Genomic DNA, 23,880 nt, shown 5'->3' with positions numbered 1-23,880 from the left:
TACAAGATTTTCTTTAAGTCCTAGAGAATATATGTAAAATGTTTATCAATGCCTACCACATAGTAAATGCTCAACAAACTATAAATTTCCTTAGTTTTATATGCCTATCTCTTCCAATAGAAGGCTCATAAGTGCCACTTGGTTTTAAAGCTGAAGAAAACAGTCACAAGCTAAAGCCATTCAAGAAATAAAGAGACACAAACCAAGTTTCTTCATCATCCTATTTATTACATGTATGAATATTAACATCTCATGGTATCCATCTAATTCAGTCAAAACCAACAAATGAAAAAGGTTAACCATGTTTCAAATGAACATTCTTACAGACTCCCCTGTAACTTAAAATAGAAATATGTTCACTGCATAAAATTGTGACAAATTTGAAAAATGTCATTAAAAAAAAAAAGTCACCTTTAGTACTTAAATATATTCGTTGTTTGATGGCATCAATGTCCAAGTTAAAGAATAAAAGTTGCTTCGTTACTTTTCAAAAATGGACATCTGAATGGTTCTCTATAGCTAGATATATATATATATATATATATATATATATATATATATATATATGCATAAATGTCCTATTTCTAAAATTTTTTAAATCTGGCTTTTCTATTTGAGAAAAATTCTGCAGCACTCACAACCCCCCTTTGAAGGATAAAACTTAGACTGCTTTAATCATAAGAACTACCAGAAAAAAAATCTTATGTTGAAGTTGCTGTTTAATTCCATTTTCACCCAATAAAAAGTACAGAAACATTGTCTTTATTTGATGGTGTGCATAAATATTACACTCCATAGGTAGCAAAAATATTTTTTTATTTATAATTTACAGTTTCACAAGTGAAAATCGTACATTTTTACATATACAATTTCATTTTGTTAAATTTGCACACATCTACAGAACTTTCACACAACAAGCACCTGAAACTGTGCAGGCAGTAGGATATGCAAATACTAAAATGTATTTATTAACCAAATGATAGCTGAAGGCCCTGCCTCAGCTAGACAATTTATATAGATAGGTCTATATATACATAAAAAAAATTCTTCACCTTCTAGATCCAAACAGCAGCTTTTTTAAAAAAGAAAAACATACCTTTCTCATTTTATTTAAACTGACTCAACTGTATCATTTTCTGTTTTAATTTCAATGGGTGTTGCTATGTTCTCCTCTGTACAAGCTGGTGGAGTATCAATTTGTTCTTCCTTAACTTTGGGACTTTCACAGGGTTCCTGCAATTCATTTTTGACAATGTTCAACATAATGTTCAAAGGGTTTTCAACTGGTGTCTTGCTGGGAGATGGCGTACAATCAAATGAAGATGTCTACAAAATAAAAAACCTCATATAAGTACTGATTTCACTTCAAAAGTATATTAAATTAGTTTTATAGGACACTTATATGGGCAAAGAAACATACATATATCTCATGCAATTAAAATATCTGCTTCCCCACAAAACAAGATTACTAAAAAGCCTAATCTTTTGATGGCCTACATATATCTACAAAACTGCCTCTCTGAACCCATGACATATTTGAAAGGCAGCATGTTTTGTTCCATTGTTTGGATTTAAAAAGTGGTCACTATAAAAAAATGTTTGAATTTCTAAGGGAAACACATTGATATATTTTTCAGATTCCATGTGTGACCATTTAAAAAGTATTCCTATATTATATGGCTGAGTGAAGTATGTAAGAAAAAAGCTGTACATGCTACCCATAATTCTAGAAACCGATTCCCATCATAATCCTTCAAATCTTCCAGTTTTCCTCGAATTTCTGACTAGTGCTCTAATAAAAATCATCATGATTGAAGTGAATGGAATGCAAGGAATAAAGAAATTTAAACCAGATCCTAACAACAATATAAGATTAAAATAACTAATTCTCTATGCAAAAATAACTATTAATGTAAATTGAGAACAGTAACCAAAAAGAACTTACATTTTGGTAATCTTCATAACATGATGGATGATAAATCTGAAGCAAAAAGAAAAAAAGTAAGTAGATATTCCCATGTATATTCGTTTCTAATGGCTATTCTAATGAGATTTCCTTTTCTAATTTAAACCAGAAGTTAACTGTTTAGAAAATCAACTGTTTACTTAAGTGGATTAAAAATTTTTCATTCTGATTTCTCTTTAAAGTTGGCTTTCTGCATTTAAGTAGATAACATGCTACTTTCAAGGCAGTAACAGCTTTAATGAAATAGAAATTTAGAATATGAAGTGTGGTTAGACAGAAAGACTAGATTCAGAAGACCCAGTCCTAGATTTATCATTAACTAGTTTTGCAACTTATATAAATGAGTTTAAAACCAGGTGACTGCTAAGATCCTTTCCAACTCAAATATTGACTAAATTCCAATACCTCCAAAATATCTTTTTTTATTAAAAACAAGAACGATTCTCTTTCAAAGTAGTGAGCTACCTTTACAAAAAACAAATTTTAAAGCTTCCTATAAAGAGCTGAAAATTACCTTTCCATCCACTCTAATGGCATTCTTTAAATGCCACTCCTCCTCCTCTTCATCCCAGTATTGTTCAAATTGTTCTTGACAGATTTCACAACTCTAAAATGGAGTAATATAAAATGAAATGTACTAACAACACATTAAGTAAAAATATATAAACATTAAGTGGAAGAAGGATTTGAGTTTTCTTAAAGTTAAAACAACATTTGACATATAATACAGATACAAAGTAATAAATTTCACTGCTATTGGTCACTAATAGATATTATGTAAAGAACTACAGTGGTTATAAAACCCCAAGTCAAATCACAGAGTACAACTGAAGAGTAAAGCTTACACAAAACCTTAGTATCACTGAAAGAGGGATATAAATAAATGTTTATTTTAAGTGAGCGAAATGACCAGAGATAGAAAATTTAACATTCTTTTCTTACCTCCACTGCTCCAGCTGGCCCTGCAGGTACACTTTGGAACTCCTTTTCTTTAGCAGCTTCCTGAGTTTTGAGCACAACTTCTTCATGCACCTTTTCAAAAAACTGGCTTTTTGCACGTTCTTCCAAATCAGCTATTTCCTCAAATTCTATCCAATCCTTAAAAGGGGTTGATTTAAAAGAAGAGTATTTTCATTTGTTCCTAAACTTTTACTGCATATCTTCATCATAATGCCACTTAAAAGTATGGGTACCTTCTTTTTCTATAATATTATTTAAAATTATGTGTTCTCTTTCAACATTTGTTTTAAAAGAGTCAAAATAAATAAGTAAATAAAATTACATCCTCTCTTTGAGCCCCATAATTACTAGACAACATAAAGGCACTAATTACACTTAAGACCTTAATATTAATTTCCCACTGCCTCTAGACTTACAACTAAATTTAAACAAGATAAATTTTATGGACAATTAAAAAAAAAATCTCAGTCATAGCAACTTGGAATTTTAGGCCTAGAAGAAATCTGTGTTCCACTCTAATTTCAACGAAAGACAATATACACTATTCAAGTTTCTTTTATTTAAAAAACCTTTTATATTCTAGCAATCAAATATTATTCAAAACATTCACAAGTTAGATCCCAGCAATTATTTAAACCAAGCATGTCAAACTCGCAGTCCACGTGGCCCAAAACAAGTATTTTTGCGGTCCAGCCAATATAACTGTAAGAAATGTTATAATAAAAATTTTGTAACTTAATTTTTACAATATCCTGTTATACATAATTATTAATAATGAATTACAACGTTCACTAATGACTGATTACTATAATCGTATTCCATTCATTTCCCTTCCGTGCCGGTGCACCCTTTCTCTCCACTAATACTAGCAGGGAATATTTTAGCAGCCAGTTGCTATGTCATTATCTTGGACTGACTTGTTTGGCGTGTGCAACAGGAAATATTTTGCTTTCTGAGAACAAGAAAAATAGATTTCTTTGCATTATGCTTATTAATTTGTGCAATTCTTCAGTGTCTGGTAAGTTAATGTCCAAAAAAAAAATATTACTTTTTATTAAAATATTTTATTATTTTATGTTAACGATTACTCATTATTTCAGCCCTTTGTATTCAGCATGTCTCTATCGAAATAAACCTACATTTCTATGAAAATTAAAGCTTTTGTTTTTTTGCGGCCAACATAAACATTTGGCCCATGTTAGCCTTTGAGCTTGACATACTCGATTTAATTAATATACTTTTAGAATTATAGAATTTAAAGGCTGACAGTTCAGAAATATATGGATTACTTACTGTTAAACTGTAGTACCAACGTCTATGAGTGACTTTTCTGCTAACATCTTTTTCAGTTCTATTTTGCCGATAATGCCAGTCCAAGTGATCTGCATATACATCTGTCTGTGATGTTGTAAACCTCATTCCACAAGAGTAACACTGAATACCAGTGTACAGTCGATTTATAACACTATCATAACGCCTGTTTAAAAAACAAAGAATCTTTAGTTTTTAATGGAATTTAAAAAAAGACAATTACAAATATTTCCATTTTCTATTATTTTAATAATTCTATTATTTTAATAATGCTGATGCCATTATTATGTGACAAAATAATATTACTATCACTCTTCCCTTAACTTGGGTGAATATGTAACATAAAATCCATCGTATTATTGACAGACCTGGCCTAATTGCTTATTTATTTTTGGCTAAAAATGTGCTAACTAATAAAGCAATAATTGGCCTGTTCTTAGACTAGTGTCAGTATCAAGACGGACACAGCAAGCAGACATGGCAGAATAATTAAGAATTCACCTCTCCAGATTTTTTACATTCTCAGTAACTCAGCTGCCACACCCTGGTCTAAAAGAATACTGGACAAGATACAGAAACACTAATTGTATGGGTTACTAAAAAGAAAAATTTATAAGACTAATGGGAAACTAAGAACAGCAATAATATTTTTTTAAAATTCTAGGTTCCCTACTTTAATTGAAATTGTATACAGAGCAAGTAAATCCACAAACAGGGCAGTTAGGAATGCCAAACAATTTTTTAGATAGCAGAATAAAACAAAGGACAGTATAGTAGTACTTTGTATACCAGCAAATAAAATAGTGTCATAATATTAATAGTGAATGATTTCATAAAAACTGGTTATATAACAAAAAAATTAGTAGAACAGTAAGAGAACTAGCTAAATCTTCACTTTCAGAAAGTCAAAAGGCTTCTAAAATAAATCAATGTGATCAATCACCCCTGAAACCTATAATTTTATTAACCAATGTCACTCCAATAAATTCAATAAAATTTCAATTAATTTTTAAGAAAACAATAAAAAAGAAAAATTAGGGTGGAGCAAAAGTAGGTTTAGAATTGTTTGAATGGAAATTAATACAATAATTCATTAAAAATAATACAAGTTTGTGTACTCACACAATTGTAAACCTGTATTTTTGCCCCACTATACATGCATGTATCTTGTAAGAAAGTAAGAGAAATGCTAGGAACCACAGAATTTAAATGTTCTTTTATAACTAATATATAGGCAATAGAAAATTATAAAAAGATTTTCACCAAAGGTTAAGAGGGGTTATCAGTAAAGTGGGAAGTGTAGGTCATTTTATTTTCTTGATTTGTATTTTCTAATTTCTCACAATGAATATTACTTATAAAGAAAAAATAAATTTTTAAAAATTTTCTGAAATACTAGAGTACAAAAATTTAATTCTCTTAGCCCCAAAAGCATAAGAATATCAATGAAGAAAAAATAATAAGAATAAAGATAAAACAGAAGATGAGTCATTATTAAATATCTAATATTTACACCACCTGTATTTGTTACACCAAACACAGGTATGACAAAATAGATTTTGGGGGAAAGCCTTGGGCCTAAATATTTGTGCAAACAAATTTTAAAAGGGGATTTAAAAATAGGCTTCCTTAAATTTATGTTGTGTATTTTACAACATTAAGAAAAAAAAAAGAAAACAGGCTTCCTAGATTTTAAAAGGAGCATATGAGGGGTAAAATTAATATCACTAATAATAATGTCCACTGTTAGTAAAGTCACTGCCCTTTTTATCTTAGAAAATTAGAATACATACTGTTTTAATTCTTCAATTGTGAAATTGGTAAGATCTGGAACATCTTGATCTTCATTTTGATCTTCCTCCTCTTCAGTAGGAGGCTGAGCAGCAACTTCATTTGTTTCTTCAATTAAAAAGAAATATATCAATTTCTCAATACCATTCTTCCATGTGTTTTTTATATAGGAATACTACAGTGTTATAAGCAATAGAGAACACCATATTGTCTATTCAGCACTTCTAAACTCATATTTATTTACTGATCAAAATATTTATCACTTATTTTGACAAGTGATATTAGGTTTGACCTAATATCAATTAAAAGTCAATCTTTACAAAATTTTCCTTCAGCAATATTCAAATTATTTGTAAAAAACTACATTAACATTGAATAGTAAAAAGTCTGAACATTATCTATAGAAATGTTAATAAATTGAAATAATGTTCACTAAATTTAAAAATAATTTTATTATAAACCAATTCTATTAGATTTCAAAAAAAATCTGAGTAGACACTAAAAATTTAATCATTGTAAGTAAGAACTTTTATAACTTACATTATGTATCATACACCTGTATAACTTAATGGAGCTCTGTAGAGATGAAGCATGACATACTTACGTGTTGTAGATGAATCAGGCTGAGACAATTTCAAAATTCCTGTTTTTAGCAGTTTTGAAAATAATTCATTTACATCCACCTGACTGAGGTGATTATCAGGATATGCCTTAGGAAGGGCTCCTTTAAAAAAATAACAGTCTCAAAATGAAAGAAAAACTTAAATATAAATTATATTAAACATGAAAAGTTTTCTTGATTTCTTAAAGATGTCCTATCAACAATATATTTTATAAACTCTTGTTAAGGATGACTATAAATTAATTACATCAAAAGCTCCTAAAATGAATTTTACATTTAGGTAAGCAAATCATCACCTCTTAAAAATATACTCTAGGACAAATACTAAAAAAAACAGATACTTTATACTCATACTCTATTCTAGGCAATGCAGCCCATCACTTCTACTTCTATCTAAAATTTCTTATTCATCATCTTATAACTATACTGAGGGGTAGGGGGGAATACCCAAAGCCCAAGTGGAAGTACTTCTTAGCCTCCATCCCCATGACTATCAAGGGGAACTGATGCAGGAAGATGAACCATGTGGCTCCAAGTATACCTGCCACTCTGACCTTTACTGAATTATTGCACTTGCAAAGCAGTTCAAACTATTGCTAAATAGGTGTGAGGATTATCAAAACTTCAATAATTGAGATAAGAATTATCTCCTTAAGCTCACTAGTGAGGAATCAATTCAATTACACATTTTGTTAAGCAGTAATCTAATTATGATTCTTTCACTCAACTACAAAAATATTATTTCTATGTATGTCACTGCATCTCACTACACATCTAGAAAATGTTATGGACCACTAAAAATTCCTTCTTGAGAAGAAATTCAATTTGCATCCACAATACACATAATCCCTGCTCTTAACCACTGCATATTCTTCCACTTAGCACAATCCCTTGGACACAGTAGACTTAAATGTCTGGATACATGAACAAATAAATAAATCAACCCTGAGATCAATTACAATAGCATTTCACATGTTACTTTAACATTTACCTTTCATTAGAATTATTTGTCTTAGTCCTAACTAGCTACTATTTATAGGTCTTCAGATGGTCAAGTTTAGTGATCAAAAACATGAACTATGAAAAACAAACAAACAAACAAACAAACAAAAACCTGAACTATGGAACCAGACTGATGGGATTCTAACTATAATAGAAATCCCACATTTTAGTTTTGTGACATGATCAAATTGCTTATCTGTACCTCAGTTTCCTTTACTTATAAAAGGGTAATAATAATTGTTCCTCGATTGTTATGAGGAGTAAATGAATTCATAATTTTAATGCACTAAGATGTTCAGAACTATATATAGTATTTGTTTGTTTTTGTTTTTAAATTTGGAGTTTTGCACACTAATCTCAATCCAACAAATCCTCTACCCAATAAGAAAAACTAAATTCTAAAGTAGGATGTACATAATTTAAGTTACAAAATACTTTTGCATTTATGAGCTCATTATCTTATAAAAAATTTTTCAGGCAAATACTGACTTTTATCATTCTGTCTAGAGAGGAAGAAAATGAAGCCCAGAGAGAATTTTTGCTAATATCCTGCCTATCTAGAAATAAAAGTGAAAATACTAAAGTTTTCTGACTTTAGATTCCAAATTCTTTCCTTATCTTTCATTACAATGACACCAAAAAACATTAACCTAATCAAACTAGAAATTAAAAACAAAAAGCTTTCAAATTAATTGAGTGAATTCCTTATGATGACACTGTTTAAAAACTAATGCGTAAGCTAGAACTTGGCTAGGACTTCCCTAATTACTTCAGAAGATTTGGACAACTCCCTAACCTGGTAAACTGAATAGTACCATGTTAAAGCATGTTTCTGAAGATTCAGAAATAAAACAGCCTGGCTGGTGTTGCTCAGTAGTTAAGCATCAACCTATGATCCCCAGTAGGGAGCATGCAGGTGGCAGCCAATCAATGATTCTCTCTCATTGATTTTTCTGATTTTTCTCTCTCCTTTCCTATCTGAAATCAATAAAAATATATTTTAAAAAACAATTTTCATTTTTAAAGCCCTTGTACCCAATGTTATTATACCCATAAAAATATTGTTATGCTTCACCCCAGACTAACAAAGATGCTTATCAGTGTACTTGACTAAAGAAACACAGTTTTTTCCTACTCTTTTAACATGTTGGGTATAATTAAAATTTGAGTACCCATAATCAACTTTATAAGGCAATATAATACCCCTAGTATTTACTTAAAGTTTATTGAATCATCACACATATACATAAAATATCAAATAATGAGATTTCTAAGATTTGTCATTTATCACTTTAACTTAAGTATCACATTCCTCCCCCACCTTCCAGCTTCCAATAGGTTTCATTCCTTCTTTTTTAAATGAGCTACTAGTCCTCGATAATCATCTCTAGTTGTAATAGGATTAATTTGAACACATCAACAATGTAAACAAACTCAGTAGCTATTCAACAAGACAATAATTATTTGCATTTTGAAAAACACAAAGGTCAGCAAGTACATACCCGAAGGATTTTGAACAAATGCTCCAGGATTTTGTGGATGAACTGGTAAAAATTGTTGTCCCTGGCCAAATGGTACTGGCTGAGCAACACCAGTCAGAACCTTTAAGAGAAACACTGGTTTTAAGAACATCTGTTCCATATTTTAAGCAAAATTTTAACATACTTATCACATAAAAATATTTACATACATCATAAAGCTTGGTTTCTATACTAATAAATATTTATGAGTATAACCTGACTGGATCACTTCATTTCTAGGCTTTCTATAATAAAAGGAACAATAATACCTTCCCAAATCTGTTTCATAGAATTATAAAGAACTGAGAATAGATGTGAAGCTTCTTTGAAAAGTTGAAAACACCATGTAAACATCAGGTAATCAACAAGTAGCTGTGTGACCTTATATAAGTTACTTTACTGCTCGTGCTTTCTCTTATTTTAAAAATAGAAGAACTGACATCCAGAGATGTGATCTATACATAGTCATTAAGGATAGAGTTAGAAACAAAAATGAGACCAGAACGCCTGACCTGATCACAGGTGTCAAAAGCCAGTTTTAATTAGCAATTGAACTTTTTTGTGATCATCTTGCTTGGCTTTAATACCTTGGGTTACAAAGTAGACTGCAAGACATCAAGGAAATGTTAAATGATAAAGAGCAATCTAAAAAACAAGATCTAGCCCAGCCAGTGTGGCTCAGTGGTTGAGTGTCTACCTAAGAACCAAGAGGTCACAGTTCAATTCCCGATCAGGGCATGTGCCCAGGTTGAGGGCTCAATCCTGGTCCCCATTGTGGGATGTGCAAAAGGCAGTCAATCAATGATTCTCTCTCATCATTGATGTTTCTCCCTCTCTTGCCCTCTTCCTTACTCTCTGAAATCAATAAAAAATAAAACATAAGATCTCTGGTTAAAGCTTATCAAGGCTCACAGATCTACAATGTAGCAGAGATCTATTAAACACCCTCACAATTATATAATACTTTACTATAATAGTTTTGTAACCTAAAGCAAACAAACAAACAAAAACATTGTGGGGAAGCTATCCAGGTGTGAAGGCAGGAAGTATAAGGGAAATATCTTACTTCACAGCATGATTTTGCTGTGAACCTACAAGTACTCTAAAAAGTCCACTTAAAAAAAAAAAAAAAAAAAAGTGTGGCCCTAGCAGGTTTGGCTCCGTGGACAGAGCACCAACCTGCAAACTGAAAGGTCCCAGGTTCGATTCCGGTCAAGGGCACATGCCAGGTTGTGGGTTTGATCACCAGTGGGGATTTCCAGGAGGCAGCCTATCAATGATTCTCTCTCATCATGGATGTTTCTAACTCTCTCTCCCCGCTTCCCTCTTCCTTCCTCTCTGAAATCAATACAAATATATTTTAAAAAAAATAAAAAGTGTGAATGTGTGTGCACGCGTTGTGTGTGTGTGTGTGAGTGTGAGTGTGTGTGTGTGTGTGTGTGTGAGAGAGAGAGAGAGAGAGAGAGAGATTTCTCTAGATACTGGAATAGCTGAAGTCAATTTTTGATTGAAATTGCAAATTTTAGACCTAAGAGACTCTTCCCAACTCCCTAGCATGTGGGGTTTTTGAAGTACATTAAAAACTTTCCAATCTATGAACTTGTCTCCTGAAGACCTTCCTCAAACCCTAAAAACATTAAAAATGGTTCATATCTCCACACAACATAATTTTAGAACAGAACACAACAGACTTACCTGTTGAGATGCCTGAATGTTTCCTACTGTTATTGGAGCGGGTAAATTGCCAAAGTTTCCAAATTGAGAACTTTGAAGATTCTTTTCATCAAAATAGTGTCCAGAAGCTCTAAGAGGATTTGAGAAACTCTGGTTTCCAGGGCCATGTGGTCCATTAAAATTTGGTCCTTGAGGTGAATCAAATATTTGTTCGTGTCTTTGGAATTGCAATCCTTGGGATGGGGCATTAAAAGCATTGCCAGGCGGGTCATTATATGGGCCAGTCTGATTGAAAGAAACGGATTCAAGCCTTTGTGAAGGATGATTGTCAAATCGTGCACCTTGAAGACCAAGGGGAATATCAAACCTTGATGCTTGCTGGTGTTGTGGACCATCAAATCTTTGAGGAACACCATCAAATCTTGGTTGAACCTGCTGTCCAGGTGGTCCATCAAATCTCTGTGGGCCTGGTTGACCAGTTCTTTCAAATCTAGGACCTGGTTGACCATGTAATCCATCAAATCTTGGTAAGAGTGATGGCTGACCTGGCTGCCCATCAAACCTTAAAGCATGACAACCTTCAAATCTTGGACCACCTTGACCCAGAGGCCCTTCAATTCTCAGTCCACCTCCTGGTACAGGACCCTCAAACCTCATTCCACCTCCTTGTTGGACTAAAGGCCCCTCAAACCTAATCCCAACCCCTGGTTGACCATGTGGACCCTCAAATCTAAGGTTCCCACCCAGTTGAGTATGTTGTCCTTCAAACCTCAGACCAGCTACTGACTGACCATGGGGGCCCTCAAACCTCATTCCAACTCCCTGCTGTAGCAAAGGGCCCTCAAATCTGATCCCACCTGCTGGCTGACCATGAGGTCCATCAAACCTAATTGCAGCTCCTGATGGACCATGACCTCCCTCAAATCTAAGTCCACTTACAGGCTGACCTCGGGGATTATCAAATCTAAGTCCACCCACAGGCTGACCATGAGGTCCCTCAAACCTCAGACCTCCCACAGGTTGACCCCGATGTCCCTCAAACCTGAGCCCACCCACAGGCTGGCCGCCTGGTCCTTCAAATCGTAGACCACCTGCAGATCCCTCAAACCTCAGACCAGGGGAACCTTCAAATCGAAAACCACCTCCGCCTGCTTGACCAATTGGCCCCTCAAACCGCAGAGGTGTCCCTACTGGTCCTGGAGGACCTTCAAATCTCAAAGGACACCCGCCTCCTAGCTGACCTTGTGGTCCTTCAAATCTCAAAGGGCCACCTCCCCCCATTTGTCCAGGTGACCCATCAAATCGAAGAGAACCTGGTGCAGGAGGTCCATCAATTCTAGGGCTTAATTTATTAGGTCCTTCAAAAATCATCTTGGTTGGGCCATCTCTTGTTACTGATGGCCTACTAGGTCCATCAAATAATGGTCTGTCTTCAGCTAACGCTGTTAGTCGCTGATTTGTATCGAGGCCGGCAAATCGTGATGCTGGGCTATCTACAAATGGTTTATCTGAATCTTCATATCTAGGTCGCTTAAGTGGAAAACGATCATTGAATGGTGACCTCTGCTCTTCTCGTACACCTTTTAAAAAGAAAATAAATTATTTTCCTTGAATCCGAATTTATATAAAATTATCTTCAAATCTTTCTACATTCATGTACATGTTTATCCAAAAATATCCATAACTATCTCACTTCATTACAGGGGAGGGAAAAGACACCACTGAAACAGCCTTTGGTAAAATGATGCCCTCTAGAGTCAGACACACCTGGATTTAAAAAATCCCCATTCTGTCAACTTACCATTTTTTTTAAGTAAGTTATTTAACTTGTCTGGTCTTATTTCCTATCTGTGAAATGGGGATAATATATATTTCACTGGTTTGTTCTGAGGGTTAAATCAGATTACATATATAAAGAACCTAGTAAAATACCTGACATATAATAGATTTTATAAATATTGACTCTCTTCCCTTCCCTCTGAGGGAAAAACAAATTGATACAAAAAAAAAAAGGTAGTCTGAACAGTCACAAAAAAATCCATCCCCACTTAGCTGTTCATTTTCCCTTCACTGCTGTGATTCAATAGTCATAATCTGATTTAACTTTCTACCTTTAGCAGAGACTTGCTCGTCATGTCTTCTCCGGCCCTCATGGGGTGAAAGATTCTCAGCATAAGAACGACTCCCAGATATAGGAGAAAGACGTCTTGCTCTTTCACTAAATTGTTCTTTTCTGTCAAACTGTGCTCCACTATTCCTACTTGCATGTTTACTTTTGGATGGCTCACATTCTATTCCAGACAACAAGGCATCAGTCAAAGGGTAGTCAAAAATATCAGGATCTAAGAGATCAAGTCTTGGAAATGAATGCTGAACCTGTGTCCTTTTCAGTTTTGCTTTATGTTCATAGTAGGTTAATTCAGCATCAGATAAGAGAGGTTTCTTTTTTAATCCACCTTTATTTTCTTCTGAAGGACTATCGCGTACATTGCATCTATGTTTACCTTCTTGATACTGAAATAGCTGTCGAATTTGATGCACAACAACAAGGAACTCATCCTGTGTAATTTCACCAGATGCTAAACGTTCACTCGTCTGCATGGGATGATAAAAAGAAGTTAAGTATTTAAATATAAGAAGTACTTATAAAAATACTTAGACAAAAACAGTATTATATTACATGGGATCATGATAACTACCTTTTGAAGTAATTCTCTTTTGCTTGCAAGAGTTAACTCTTTAGGAATTTGAAGATTGGCATCTACACTTAATCGATGCTGTTGCTTTGGGGCTCGAGGTGACAAGATTCCTTTAGTGCTTGACCAGCTTTCCCTATGCCTTAGATGAGGAGATTTACTATGGTCATCACTTTGTTGTAAGCTGAAACCATAAAAGCAGTATGTTACTTCATAAAATTTAAATATTCAGGACCATATTTAAGAATGAATCCTTTTCAAAGCCTCTGGTTAAAATTATCATATGTAATCATAAAAGTTAATTAAAAGAACAAGATTGCCGAAGCAGGTTTGGTTCAGTGGTAGAGCGTCGGTCTGTGGACTGAAAGGTCCCAGGTTTGATTCCGGTCAAGGGCATGTACATTGGTTGCGGGCACATCCCCGGTAGGGGGTGTGCCAAGAGGCAGCTGGTAGATGTTTCTCTCATAGATGTTTCTAGCTTCTATCTCTCTCCCTTCCTCTCTGTAAAAAATCAATAAAATATATTAAAAAAAAAAAAAAAAAAATATATATATATATATATATATATATATATATATATGCCGAAGCCGGTTTGGCTCAGTGGTAGAGCGTTGGTCTGCGGACTGAAAGGTCCCAGGTTCGATTCTGGTCAAGGGCATGTACCTTGGCTGCGGGCACATCCCCAGTAGGGAGTGTGCAAGAGACAGCTGGTCGATGTTTCTCTCTCATCGACGTTTCTAGCTCTCTCTCTCCCTTTCTCTCTGTTAAAAATCAATAAAAAAAATAAATAAATAAATATATATATATATATATATATATATATATATATATATATATATTTAAAAAAATAAAAGCACAAGATTTTAAGTCAGGAAAATCAGATAAATTCTAATTCTTGTCCTGTATGCAGCCTTAGAAAGATTAACCTAAACTTCATTTTCCTAATCTGTAAAATAGGAGTAATGATATTTAACCCATGATGTCATAAGAATTAAGTGAAAAAATACAGCAACAATTACAGCACCCCATGAACATTATCCAACTTTTAAGTTAACACTGTATTTTAAAATGCACATATTATTTCACTTGATTTAAAATGTGAAGATCCTACCTTTTATTTTCTTCCCAACCAGATTTCCATCTTTTGTTAGACTTGGAACTTGACCAATTTTCTATGTTCTCCTTTGGTTCCGTGCCTGACTTTATAGAATGCTGACTTGTAGTTTCTTGCGGTCGTTCCTCTTCAGTCTTTTTTATTCGCCTTGGATCTCGAACATCCTGTTTAGTACCTCTCTTAGCATTTCTTTCTTCCCTGGAAGGTGGCATAAAGTCTTCCATATGTGACGGCTTACATCCAGATTGGCGAATCTTTCCAGCTTTGGCTGTCGAGGTTGGAGACATACTCCTTTGCCTTCGTTTGGGTGACCGCCTATCTCTTCTTTTAGGAGAATGTATAATTGGTGACCGAGACTTGGGTGATCTCGATCTTGATCGCTTTCTAGTACTTGATCTCCCTGGTTTTGTTCCCTGTTTTTCTGAGTCTTCCGTTATTACATCTTGTTTTTGAACAATGCCATTAACGATTTTATTTCGACTTCCAGCCAGTCTATGTTCAGATGATTTCATATGCTCATCTTTATCTTTTTTTTCTGAAGTTTTTCTCTTCTCTTTTGCGTCATCATCTTTGCTATCAGTCTTATCTGGAAGATGTTTTTTTAATCTTGGATCTCTCTTACTCAAGTCAGACATCCTTGGGCATTCAGATTCTTGATTTTTCAAGTCTTTTGTGTGAGAGAATTTGTTTTTCAAAGGTGATGGTGATTTAGATTTAGATTTAGATTTAGAATCTAACTGGTCAAGTTCTTTCTTGGTTATTTTTTCACCTGATTTACTTTTTTCTTGTTTGGATGAGTTTAATTTTTCAGAAGGTATAGTTTTACTTGTCTTAATATCAGATTGGTTTAATGTGTTCATTAGGAATTCTTTTCTGTGACTTTGATCTTTTCCATGAGAAGAATGCTGGCTCAACCTATTAAGACGGGGATCCCGGTTTGTTCCTTTCAAGTCCTGAATTTGTAAGGATGGACCTGGACGGCTTTTTTCAGGTTGCAAAGGAATCTGATGGGGAGTTTTAACTCCCATAGGAGGAATTTGTGAAACATGTAATTTGGATGGTGCAGATCCAGAACCTAAGTTGGATGTCTCCTGCTGAACACTAAGAGAAACTGCCTGAAATACAATACAAAGTAAAGGTTTATGTTAATACTGTAAAACATGCAAATTATCAAGAAACTGAAACCTAGAATATGCTTTATTCAATAAATACATATACTCAATTCTGTTTTATTCAATAAATACATTTACTCAATACGGTTTTTACATTGAATACTTTTAAGTGGAGATTAAAGTGAAAAGAGAAAGTTGATATACCTATGTGGCCTGTTATTTCTTACTAGTCCTTTACTTGGGGTTTTATAATATAATCTCTAGGTAGAATGGAAAAAGTGGCACTAATAATAAACATACAAAACTCTGCCTTCCTGAACCTCCTCACTCTCAAACAAACGTAAGAGCCAAGTAAAATAACTTTAAAGTCATTCATGCATATGAGCATGTAATCTTCCTAGAGTCATTAATTTTGTGGTGGCTTTTCTTTTATCTCCTTCTATAAACCTGACGCCTGCTCATGAAGCACAAGGTTGTAAAAGACTCAAGACTCTGCAAAAACATTAACCACAACAACACATTGACCATACTGGGACTGATACTAAATCTACATGATTTAATTAACAAAACTAAGGTGTTATCTTCAAAGATAGGTATCCAATAGAAAAGTAATTGAAAAGAAAATAGTGTAGTTTATACTTGAGTTTCACAATATGGATATAAAAATTTGCTCTAACAAATACACCATAATTTGTGAAATAAAAGTGGGAAAAGATACTATTAATAAAAATAACATGTTAAAAGAATTCAAACATAAAATAATTTACTTCTCTATCAGAAGACATTATTGAAATATTTAAAATGTAGATTTCCTGTACTTACCAGTTGTGCTTTAGCTTGCTCTAGTTCAAGCTCCAGCTTTTTCTGCTGAAGTTCTAATAATTGTTTTTGTTTTGCAAGTAACTGCTGCCTTATTAGTTGTTCTTGAGTAAGATTCTTTTGTATATCAGGAACAATTGGAGGAGTGGAGATGCTAGGGGAACTGACCACTGTGCCAGGTGTTGAAGGTTCTTCAGGCTATAAGAGAAAATTATTTGTTAAAAAACTTCGTATCACAGCTAAAAAGGAAGCTAAGAAGGAACTGAAAATTATGAGTTTATCTCTTAATAAATACCATCCATAATTTTAAATGGCCAATCATGTTTAAAAACACAAAGAAAACTTTTCAGGAATTTAAAATCAAAATAAGTACATTATGTAATACCTAAACAATATATGATTAAATGTACTGTGAACCTGAAGAGAAAAAAAAATGTAATTGTTTCAAGCACAGGTTATTTTTGATATTTCTTTCTGGCAACCAATTTTAGAAGAGTTAAAATTTGACAGTTAAAAATATTAGCCACACACCATTCTTGTAAAACTTACCGATTTATTTAAAAATTTAGGATTCACATGGATGCTAGATGTATTCACATTGGGGGGTAGAGGTTTAATAGGCCAAGCAGGATCTAACGAATTGACTCTGACATCCAGGGCATAAAGTTTCTTCAATGGGAATATCTCATCCCATGTGGAACGTAATTTAAATAAACTTTTTCTAGTATTTTCATCCACCTAAAACAACAGAACAATTCTATGGCTTGTTAAGTCACTATAGAATGTTTTAAATATTAAGTATAAAGCTATTATCAGTCTCTTCTTCACATATAGCACTCATACTGCTCATTCGTATATATACAACAGCAAGAATTTATTCAAGATATAATTTACAAATGTTAAAAGAAATTCTCAAAAAAAATCAGAAAAATTAAAGTTGTTATCAACTAGCCTTCATGAAAGCAAACCACTAGGCAAGTCTTTCTCCTTTAAAAAATATAATTCTACAGGAAGTTTGACTTTGAGATTACTAAGACAAAGAAATACTATATGCAGATAGAGCCCACAGATGCTCATATGCTTCAGAAAAACCTCAAAAATCCCTTATGGCCAGAATGCAGATGTGAAAAAAAAAAACAAACTTACAAATGGGCTTTCTTGCACTTACTTGCTTGTAGCCACATAAAAAAGGCTTATGTGGGGGGGGGGGGGGGGGGGGAAGAAAGTGCAAAATGTTTCCAAATTTTAGGTCTTGAAATAGCATTTCTAATGTTATTCTTACTCTGGACAAAACATAAGACCATAAAATTAGGAAGCAGTTTACCAGATGGCTTAAATTTCTTAAATTATTTACATGGTAATATAAAGTTAAAATTCAGGGGGGAAAAAAGACAGAACTATCTCACTAACCAATCTTCTGCAATACAATATGGTTTGCTACCTCAGAATAAACTATTTGTGGTGTGGAAGTCACCTTAATAAAACCCAAAATCTTACCTACTGATGAGCTTTAGTTTTATAACTTAACTGCTCATGCTTATGATGGGCATAACTATTTTTTAAATTAGCCATCAGAGAAACCTTGTATTTAGGAAAACTGAATTAGCTATTTAACTTTAGGATAATAAAGTCTTGGCTATCTATATTCAAGTCTTCAGATAATAATTATATTTACTACAAGGTCATTTTCATCAACTATAAGATCTTAAGGCCCAGTTAGATTCAGTAAAGGTATTCTATCAAACACCCAAATGAATTTGAATATATTAAAACTAAAGCCAAGTTGGTTTAGCTGCCTAACTTCTACAATGCCATGTTAACTTCTCCTTAAGGCCACAGGCTCAGGTAAGCAGTATTTAGCAAAGGTCTACAATTACTATTAACAAGCTTTTAACACAATCTGAAATATGGCTTTCCAAATTTCTTCTGCATGTACTTACTTAGCAGCATTTCTTTTCTCTAGAAATTTAAAGGGAAAAAATTGCTCAAGTAGCAACTACATTTTCTTTCTAACAAAATCTGATACTGAATAGTTCTTTCAAAATAATCCCAATTCTCCTAGTATAACAACTTTTAAGTTTTCTCCAAACACAAGTACTTCTAAATATAAGAATTACCAACTTTTTGTTAGGAAACAATCTCTAAACCTAATTATCTTATAAATGCCCTTTTACTAAATTTGAAAGATAAAAGCCTAACAGGAAGATAATTACTACAGCAAATCTCTTTGTCTCAACATAGTAACAATGTTATTGAAGGAATGTACTATCTTTAGGTCTAGAACAAACCAATCTTTCTTCTGAACACTAGGAGGTTAAAAAGTATTTCCAATATAACTAAGGCAATTAACGGGTCCCTATTCACACATACCTCAAACATTCATATAAAACATACTTGAATAACAAGAGGAAACAAAACAAAATTACAAGTTTCAGGAATCAATAGTATGTTGAGACACACTTGTAGATTACTTTTTTTTCCCCAGATAGGAATAGCCAACAACCCAACAACAGAAATGTTAACAATGAAATTTGAAATGCTCTTGATAGCTTCATATTTTTTTGCCAATCTAAAATCAAAGTCATCTAGGGGAGAAAATTGGGTACACATCTGTAATTCCCTCAGCAAAAATAAATTTAAATATAAAAATAAAAGCAAAGTCATCTAATCTTGAATGGGTTTTGTAAAACTCCTAGAATTTGGGTTAAAAACCTAACATAAAACACTACCTTTAGCATGGTACTTGGTAAATGTCCAAGAGAATAAACAATTCACCACCCAAGAAAACCCAACACAAAGGCAAGTATTTATTTAATCAGGAACACTTTTTTTTTTTAATTCAAATGTTTCTAAATGCATATATACCTTTTCAAACACACAAATAAATGTTGCAACTAGATTTTTAGTAAAGGCAGTGAGATACTCTCGTCCAACATTTTTCACGATAGAATCCATAAGGTACATTACAGGAAGCTTCTCTGAGGAAGGAGCCTGAATAAAAAGAAACTGATAAGTTTAGAATAATGAATTGCCACCAAATACTTTTAAAAGTGAATTTTTAAACATACAATACAGACCTCTATTTTTGTTGATAATTTAAAATTAACGTTTATGAAACATTTGTGGTCAATCAAGTAGTCATTTCTTACAGTGATCTTTAGCTGAGCATACAAAACAAGCTCAAAATCACCATTAAAACCTTAATCTTTAGTATACTCATTTAATGCTCAATAAAATTTCATGTTCATATGATAAAGACCTGGTTTAAGTGACCAAAAAGTAGGGGGGAGATATTTTCTGTAATCTAAGTATAATGTGACCTACATTAAATTATAATGGTGTACCTAGACTCAATGAAGTTTTCAAGCTTCTTGCAGAAACACTAATTTCCTTAAGTATATTTTATGTTAAAGTCTATGAAGCTTTTGTTACCTGTAAAATCATTAGGATTATTTCTCTATAATCCAACGTACAAAGAAATCAAGTATACTTCATATATGAAGTTAATGGCAAAAAAAAAAAAAAAAAAAACACCAAAAAAACTTTTAAACTTGCAGGAAGGTGCAAGTTACTGATACAAGAAAAACTGGATGGAGCGGCCGCTGAGTCATGTAAATCAGGTTGAACTTGACTCTGGAAACCAGGATTTGTCCTGAAGATTTTCTTCACAGCATGGACTCTTCGTCGAAATTATTTTTCCTCTGACATGCACAAACCAGAGGTTCTAAATTTGTGCAGAGCCAGTGTGGTGATGCGGATACAGGTGGCCCTTTCCAAAGCAAACAAATGTTGCCCCAGTTCAACTGGAATGTCTACCCATCACTGGCTTTTAGAAGGCACAGCAAGTTTCCAGAAAGCATCAGCAGGTTCACAGACTTGCCGAGGAGCATTAAGACACACCATATAAACTAAGTGTTAAATCCGACTCCACAGGAGCAACCATGATTTAAAAAAAAAAAGAAAAAAAAATTATCCCTATTTACCCATCCCACGTGTATAGGAATCTTAACCCTGAACAACACTTACCCATAGCTACCTGTAGCTAGGGTAGGCTCACAGTTCTGCAGTACACAATTCCACCATATTTCACAAAACCAATTGCCCATATAAGTGTGTAGAAGTGCTCTTGCTTCCGATAACCTTTACTACAACCAAAGTTGACTAAGGAAACCTTTGAATAACCTTGTATGAAAAATTTCTTTTCCGGTACTTCTAATAAAAGGGTTCAAAAGGCCACTGCATGTGGGTAAATTAAGAATCAACATGTCAAATGCTTTATTGCTGTGTCTTTATCTTACCATGTCATGTTTTATACCATTTCAGTCATTGTGATCCTTATGAAAACAACAGGCTCTCTATAAAACGAAAATCTGTTCAGTAGGCTAATTTTTTATTGTACAAGTGAATCCTATATGTAATATTTTTTCGCTACTGTCTCACTGGAGGAGTTAAATTTAGTGTGAATCCTTAAGTTTAGCAATGCTGAGATGCTAGAAAATAAGGACACAAACATCCACCTCCAGAAACACAAAACCAAGCCAGTTTGCTACCAAATGACAGAAAATCCCTCCCCTCACCCTCAACCCCACCCCCTGTTTAAGGTTATTTCCCCAAAGTGACTTTTACATCTTTTCCTCAATCTGGCTTTACAAAAATAATCAGGAAACGTGTGCCAAAAAAAATTTAGCTGGCTTTTATCAGCAAATAGTCCATCTATTTTCACCACTCTGTGTAGCCATACACAAATACAAGTTTTAATGGGACCCTATATTCAGCATTTACTTTTCACTTCTCGAAGATCTTCAGGATTTATAAAACCCAGCAAAGAAACTTGAGTGACAACTTGAGCTACTACATATTAGGCTCTGAGGAATATTAGTAATCCCCCCAAATATTAGGTATTTAGACTTTTAAAAAATGTTATTTTTAAAAAATGCAAGTTGTTTCATTTTTTAAAAAAGGTATTCAATGTCAAGTTAAGCCTTCAACAAGGCAAAAATTAAGTTTTCATGTCCAGCATGTTTGTGGTATCAACAAAAAGGATGTTGAGTATGAGGAATACTTCCTTTTTAAATCTCATACTTTAAAAAAAGAACAATAGCTGTTTGACACCAACATTCACAGGAAAAGGAGAATGAAGGCTTTTCTATTTTAAGCTGCCAGACTGAGCATGACAAACTTGTTGGGCCCTTAAAAAAACAAACAAAAAACAAACAAACAAAAAAACCCTCACTTTAATACTTTTTAAATTAAGGTATTGAAAGGACCACCTGAAACCGTGTATCTTGTGAATGGATTTACCCAAGAGTGGATGGAACCTAAAGAATGAACCCAAGTCACTTAAAGACTTTTGTTTAAAACACACAACCACGTAGATAAAAATAAGTCTTGGAAGCAGATTCTACACCTTACAAAGGTAAATAAAAAAGACAAATACATATTTTATATGTTTTATTCACAAATTTTATAATACCAATCACACATTTCAAAACCATTTATTAGTCAGACCACTCAGTTTTACACTAGACAGAAACCGCCTCTAAACAATATATTTGGTGGTTGTTGTTAAAGTGGCCTTTTAAAAGGGGTTCACTCTGCTAAGAGGAGGCTCATCCTGATCATTTCAATGACTAACAACTAGAAAAAAAACAAAAAACTAAACCATAAGTACAAGCTTGAAGAACTTAAAACGTTGTGCTGGGAGACTATTAGAACTCATTATGATAACCAAGTTGAACAGTAACTTTACTTAAGTGACATCACTCCCACATGAATGCACAGAAGAGGAGGACTATAGGGAAATATAGAGTGGCAGAGGACCACTTCTGTCAAGGGGTGAAGAAAAAAGTACGTCTCCCCTATCCGGGAAGGGAGGGGGAAAAGAGAAAAGGAAGAGGAGGGACTGAACTTTAAAAACAAAACAAAACAAAAAAAAAAAACTACAAGTACTTGTCACCCAATGGGCCAGTTCTCCACCTACAGGTTGGATCAAACCTCCTTCCCCCCCAACCCATACCCCACCCTCAACCCCGATTTCCCACTTGGGGGGACAAATAAAGCACTCCGAGAGGAGAATGAAAGTTCTATCTAGCCGCCCCCACCCCAAAACGGGGCTGACGGGTGTGAGCAGCTGCCTGGCTGGCTGGCAGGGAATGGATTCTTCTCTCTTCCCTTTTGCATCATGTGCTTTGCAGGCGCCATGTTGGGCTCCTAACAAGCGGCTGCTCCACTCGGGGCCAATGTCCTATGCCCACCCCCCGACAGCTCGCTCCCAGGTCCCCCTTCACCTCCTTCCAACCCACACAGCACAGGTTACCCAAAAGGGTTCTGGGGGGCAGGGGAAAGGGGGGGAAAGCGGGGGGGGGGGCCGGGGGAACCACTCCCCACCTTCCCAGGGGCTCAAAATGCTTTTCACTCTTTTAACTTCCCCGCACCACAAACTGCCTCCAAGTCTCCCCCCTCCCCAAAGGGCTCTGGTCAAAAAGCGTGTGTCGGGCTCTGCGCTGCGGTGGCCTAGATAGGGAGCTGGCAAGCGGAAGTGGGACTCCACCCTTCGCCCGCCCCGCTCCCTCCCCGCCGGAGAGGCCCACGCTCGAAGCCTGGGCCCGAGACCGAGCCAGAGTCGGAGGGGGGAGGAGGAGAGGGGGTTGGAGAGGAACGCTGTCCCCCTTCGGATGGAAGCGAGACCTGGGATGAGGCTGATACTAAAATCAGGGAGTATTAGAAGAATAGGAGGCTGCGGGGTGTATAAAAACCTTGGCGGTTTGGGCCTCGATGAGAGAGACGATCTCCTTGGCGAAGGGCAGGTTCTCCTCAGCTAGAATGGTCAGCATATTGATGTGCGGTTTGCTATTGAAGGTCAGGTCTTCGAGGGATGACTGATAATCCCGACAGGCGTCCTCCCGGGCCCCCGCGGTACCGGCCTCGGCCGGCGTCGGCTCTGACATTGCGCCGCGGCCCCCCTCCGAGGTCCGCCGCCGCCGAAGCTGAAGCCGCTCTCGACACCCCGCCTCCCTTTCCGACTGCGCTTCCTCTCCCCGGAGCTCTCTCGCGGCTCCGGCCTCACCACATGCTGACCGCGGAGGGGGGTTGGGGGACGACACGGGGGGGACCTCGGGTACGCAACGCCGCCCTCTCACGCGTGATCTCTCCGTCCGCTTCCAGCCGCCTCAGGAGCCCCTTTCTCCACAGGCACAAAATGGCGCCGGCGCTGGCGGCTCCAGCTCCGAAAATGTCTGTGTTCCCAACCGCTGCGTCGTGCGAAATGAGCTAGGGGAGGGGAAATGTGCGGTA

General features: G+C 35.2%; 1 protein-coding gene across 6 annotated transcripts; it reads right to left on the bottom strand.

Annotated features, from left to right (window-relative positions):
- Positions 1–207: 207 nt before the first annotated feature.
- PCF11 (PCF11 cleavage and polyadenylation factor subunit) lies at positions 208–23,867 on the bottom strand. 6 transcript variants are annotated; one of them, XM_036428215.1, is made up of 16 exons: positions 23,343–23,864; positions 19,453–19,578; positions 17,137–17,325; positions 16,591–16,785; positions 14,654–15,771; positions 13,546–13,726; positions 12,958–13,441; positions 10,868–12,426; positions 9,155–9,254; positions 6,633–6,752; positions 6,031–6,136; positions 4,220–4,403; positions 2,909–3,064; positions 2,481–2,573; positions 1,946–1,981; positions 208–1,326 (listed from the first exon to the last, which is right to left on the bottom strand). In XM_036428215.1, exons 1-16 carry the CDS (start codon positions 23,532–23,534, stop codon positions 1,111–1,113), a joined length of 5,055 nt encoding a protein of 1,684 aa, XP_036284108.1. In that variant the 5' UTR covers positions 23,535–23,864; the 3' UTR covers positions 208–1,110. The 6 variants fall into 6 exon arrangements, with proteins under 6 accessions (XP_036284108.1, XP_036284109.1, XP_036284111.1 ...); XM_036428216.1 differs by having other exon boundaries at positions 13,135–13,441; XM_036428218.1 differs by having other exon boundaries at positions 13,351–13,441.
- Positions 23,868–23,880: the final 13 nt, after the last annotated feature.

The sequence above is a fragment of the Pipistrellus kuhlii genome, unplaced genomic scaffold (assembly GCF_014108245.1).
Source record: "Pipistrellus kuhlii isolate mPipKuh1 unplaced genomic scaffold, mPipKuh1.p scaffold_m20_p_9, whole genome shotgun sequence".
Lineage (NCBI taxonomy): Eukaryota > Metazoa > Chordata > Mammalia > Chiroptera > Vespertilionidae > Pipistrellus > Pipistrellus kuhlii.
The sequence above is the reverse complement of the archived record's forward strand: the minus strand, read 5'-3'. Positions and strand labels throughout refer to the sequence as shown.